Source organism: Montipora foliosa, chromosome 8, assembly GCF_036669935.1.
Source record: "Montipora foliosa isolate CH-2021 chromosome 8, ASM3666993v2, whole genome shotgun sequence".
In the NCBI taxonomy this organism is placed as follows: domain Eukaryota; kingdom Metazoa; phylum Cnidaria; class Anthozoa; order Scleractinia; family Acroporidae; genus Montipora; species Montipora foliosa.
Window position 1 is genome coordinate 588,334 of NC_090876.1, and position 5,000 is coordinate 593,333.

General features: G+C 39.6%; 1 protein-coding gene across 1 annotated transcript in view; it reads left to right on the forward strand.

The window, feature by feature from the left end:
* The window catches only part of LOC138012434 (uncharacterized), a 57,087-nt gene that overhangs the window by 50,938 nt on the left and 1,149 nt on the right, over window positions 1-5,000 (forward strand). Inside the window, exons 10-11 of the mRNA XM_068859207.1 lie at window positions 216-464; window positions 3,921-5,000. The exon at window positions 3,921-5,000 is cut by the window's right edge and continues 1,149 nt beyond it. Coding sequence (XP_068715308.1) covers window positions 216-464; window positions 3,921-3,930 — 259 coding nt within the window. The 3' untranslated portion in view covers window positions 3,931-5,000. The remainder of the gene's footprint in view (window positions 1-215; window positions 465-3,920) is intronic.

Sequence of the window (5,000 nt, forward strand, 5' to 3'; positions counted from 1 at the left end):
TTTTGATTTCTATTGTTTCGAATAGCTATTATGGGATGTGCAGGGGGCAAATACACTTTAATTTGCCCCATAAGAATCCCATAATGTCTTTCGAAACAATAGAAATCAAAATGGCCGCCGTATCTGCAAAAAGGTCTATTGGCTATAGGCAAGCCAAATTATGATGAAAGGTGGAATTATCACATGAAACACCCCCATAATTAATGTACTTGCAGTGGGCTATACAATGGCATCATTATAACAAATGAAGGGTGCTTAACAGACGAAAACGGACTCTACGCTGAGGTTAAAGACTACAATCACCGTGACCGACAGAAGAATGAGATCCCTATGTATGAAACTGTGGCCAGTGACAGAGTGGACAGCATAGACAAGAAAGGGACTTTTAGTGAACAGGACTGTGATGGTCTTGCGTGTGAAAATGGCAGAGGCGAAAAGGGATTTAATCCCATCTATGATATCAGGTTAGCCTTTATCTTTTCCGATTTATAAGTGTAATTGATCTAAATTGTACTTTAAAGTGTGCTTTTTGTCACTTTTTGTCGGGCTGGGATGAAGCCTTCGACGAAAGAGATCTAGAGAGGAGTGGGAGATAGGGAAGATAGACCAGATAGCGGTAGAGAGATAGTAGAAAGGAGTGGGAGATTTATTCGTTGATTGAAACCGACACTTTTCATGTTCAAGCTAGGTTTTTGTCTTGTTTACATTTGCTCTGGCTTATTTTGTCGCCTATTTTGATTGACCAGAGTACAAGTATTAAGTGACTTGAGTTTCTATTGCTCTTATGGCCTACTTGGCCTACTAGCTATTGAACCACAAGACCGCTTACCATAGTTCATCTTACATTTGAACTTCTTGGAGCAGAAAGGTCACACAACATTTAGCAAGTGATCGGGGAACGAACAACTTGGTAAGGTCCAACACGTTTGTTGACTATTGCTACGTCATAACACTTCATATCGAAGATGGCGCTCTCCAAGTCACGAAAGAGGCAACTTTTAAGTGCTCTTGTCACATTTTTTACTGGACAAAACGGCAATTATTTTCGAATTCTTGGGGAAACGTTTTAGTAATTTAGAGAAAAAATTTCTAGACCGTACTTTCCCTTTAAATAACTCAGGAGAACTTGTTGTCTTACTAATTTCATTTGCAAATAGTTAGACTTTGAAGGCCTGTCGGATAAAGACTTCAAACAGTAGACCCCGTTTCCCAACCCATCAAGGCTGAAGCGTCTTGGGACGATAAAGCACCAACATGCTATTCGGAAAGAGTAAGGAAGAGCCCCGTGTTGTGGTTTGTCCTATTCTCTCCGGCCGACCTGGCGGTGAAATGTCAAAGAGAGTTATGGTGTATGAAGGAAACATTACGTTAAACTTAAACAAGTACTGCAAGTACTGCAACAAGCAGATGAAACTGGAAACGATTTAGCTAAATATTGGATCTCAGAGAAATTGTGAACGGTTCTTTAAGACAAATTTGTTCTGTCTTTCGACTCGTTCTCCTGTGTCGCTCATTTGTTTTCCGTCCAAAATAGAATTTCACTTTTACAAAGAGACGTACGCTTTAACTGCGGAGATGACAGAGCCTCCTCAGACCACATAATACTTCAAATTGGACAAGATGACAGCACATTATTATGATGATGATGATGATGATGATGATGATGGTTATTATTATTAGTCAGTACAGATCAGCTTAATTTAGATGACCCCTTTCACACCTCATCCACAAAGTGCAACGTAACTCGCCTCGTAACGAAAAGCGCGATCAACAAAAGCACAAGAAAAAAAATTACCATACTACCTACTTCACACGTATCCTGGACAAACAAAACGAAAATATTGTTCAATTCATAATACTAACCTCATTTAATTAAAGTCATGTCTTATGCGGCTAACAGAAAAATAAAATGAAATTAAAAGACAGAACGATCCTTCTGCAGTCTTCCAGTGGTTCATAATAAAAATAATAGGTTATGTTTTATTGTTATTTTTCATAATTATCTTAACTGAATCACACTTTTCACTTATTGTAATAGGTTTGCTTCAAATGCTGAATTACAATCAATACATTGTAGCTGAAATAATAACCCCCCCATTATTCTAAGATAACGTAATTAAGTGAAATCAGAAGCTCATGACCTTGAAACGTTTAACTATGGTTCAGAGCTGGGGCTTTTTTGAATTTAAAATTTCCTTACTTGGATGTAACCTAGCTCGTGCATTTTTCCGCTCGTGCAGCTTTGATCATATTTTTGTCCATATTTGGGCATTAAATTGGTGTTATAAAATCTTCAGCTTTGTTTCAAGGAAAGAGTTGCAAGATACACGCTTCAAGGTCATGTACTTCTTGTGAAATATAACCGCCTGGGTGAGTTTATTCCTGACAAAGACTTTTTAGGATGACATTAACTGACGTTTCGACAACCCAGGGGAACTCATCTTCAGAGTAGAGTGATAACAGCTTTCCCGTTCTTCAGAGCTTTCAAGGACCCCTTGACCTCTGCCATGGTGATATGTCCTGTTCGGATGCTGAGCAGTGGCCCTTCAGTAAGAACGGGCGGATTTTCTGGTGCAGGCCTGTTGGAGACTTCCTGGAAGTATCCCTTCCATCTCAGTTCATTAAAAATAAACACATATCCCTCCGATGCTTGACATAAATAACTGCGTAGCCACCAGTGTGGACCACAGATATCATGATATGTCAAACTGGATTGAAACCAGCAAAAAATGCAGAAAGAAAACATCTTCCAAACTGTTTTCCACCTGAACACGAAAATCGTTCACTGTGTAAGAACTATAGTATGGCCCTGTAGCGGCGTTGAGCCACAGAAAGTGGGCGAAAAATGAAGCCTCGCTTATGTTTAGGTGAGTTTTTACATGGGTTGGGCCTGCAATCCAATCAAAAACCAGTACATGTTCAGCGATCAACTTGTAAAAAAATACAGCTGACCTCGATGAACTCTAAGCTTGAGCCCGCGATATGGTCACGTGATATTGGTCAGCGGATGCCTTGTTTTGGCAGGTGTCAATTGATCAAATCATGGATGTCCAATATCAAAGATGTATGCTGTAAACTTGCATAATACTGGTCACATTGTCTCACATGTAGGAGTGGACGTACGTACGTACGGACGGTCGATGACGTCATGGCTATAGAACCAAGATTTCTCGCATGGATGGGTTACCATATTTTCTTAACAATAGTGCTCCGCACGCGCGCGCGGAGCTCCGCTATCACTTGACTCTGAAGATGATTTCCCTATAGTTTATGTAGTATGGCCGTGTAGCCGCGTCGAGTCACAGAAAGCGGCCAAAAAAATGAGGCCTCGTTTATGTTTAGGTGAGTTAACATGGGTTCAGCCTGCAATCATATCGAAAACCAGTACCTGGTTAGCGGTCAACTTTCAAATAACAGCTGACCTCGGTGAGCTCTAGGCCTGAGCTCGCGATAGGGTCACGTGATACTGGTCAGTAGATACCTTGTTTTGACAGGTGTCAATTGATCAAAACATGGATGTCCAATATCAAAGATGTATGCTGTAAACTAGCATAATACTGGTCACATTGGCATACACGGAGAGGTGGACGTACGTACGTACAACCATCGATGACGCCATGGCTATAAAACCAAGATTTCTCGCATCGATGGGTTACCGCTATAAATAGTGTTCAGCAAAGTAAGTGCTGATGTGACCATCTCTTTATTTTTCGTTTAAGTGCTGTCGTCGCGTGTCGTTTAATTCCCTCGTAAGTCTGTTTGTCGTTGGCAAGTGAGTCCGTCTGTTCTCGATAGTCGGTCTTTTAACAGTCAATCGTCCTTTGACAACGGGAAGTTTCACACTGTTTTCGTCCGTTTTTAGTCAGTATAAAATCTATTATTCAGATTCCGTATATTTTTTTTTCTGTTTTTCTTTCCAGCTCCATTTAATTGAAGACGTCGTTAGAAGCTCAACAGTCAACACGTATAATTGGATATTTCTCCGCTATTATTTTTATTTGTAAGAAATTTGAAAGAGCGCATACTCTCACTGTGGTAGGAATGAAGAAAAACAGTATTTTTTTGTCACATATATAAACAAGTTAGAATAATCACAAGCACATTACTACTTCAGATGGGATTTGAACCGTGAGAAATCGCGCGAACCAGACCCCTTTCCACTGAGATCCAGAAGATTATTCGGTGGGCAAGGGTTTCTGAGCACTCTTTCTGAGCTCCACTTGGTTATCATTTATTTAGTATATCTTTATTTTTATTTGATGTACATTCTAAAGTTTGAAGTGTTCGATTACTGTACTTCATGATTATTATTTTTTCCTTGTATGCATACTTGCGTTTTCTGACTTCACCACCTTATCTCTGTAAGGCCTGAAACCAAGACGAGTGATTTGTAAGTGACTGACTAGCTTTCTTTAAATAATTGGTTTTGTCACTCATCATTGCGTCCGTAACAGTTCTAGCAGAAGTGCCACCATTAGCTCTGTCATCTAGAGTCAATGACATCGAGATTTAGATATAGATTCCGACTTAGATGTAGATTGGGAATATTTTGTTGTCGGTTTTGTTTTTGTTGTTGTTTTTTTTTTGTTGTTGTTCTTCACTTCGAACATTTGTGAAGTAATGAAACCCCCTTTTTTTTTCACCAAGTGCACTGCATTCCTGGAATATAAAATGAGTTTAAAAAGGTACAATGTAGTAGATTTTTTGTTTTTATTAGATTCATTGAGAAATCGTCGTTGATCGTCTCCATCTTATTGGCTCTCAGCAGTGCAATTTATACACGAATCGCACTGTTTTTTGCCCTAAATCGCGCCTTTTCCCCATCTAGTGAGATAGGAGCACTAAAACAAAACTCAGCTAATCTGATTTCTAGGCTTAAAGGCCCACCTTCAACCGACAGGCTTTTCGAACGTTTGTTTTTGTTATGGAAATTCGCATTGCTTATCACAGCGATCTGATTGGATAAATTTCAGCTTTGGCTGGATTTTCATGTATGAAAA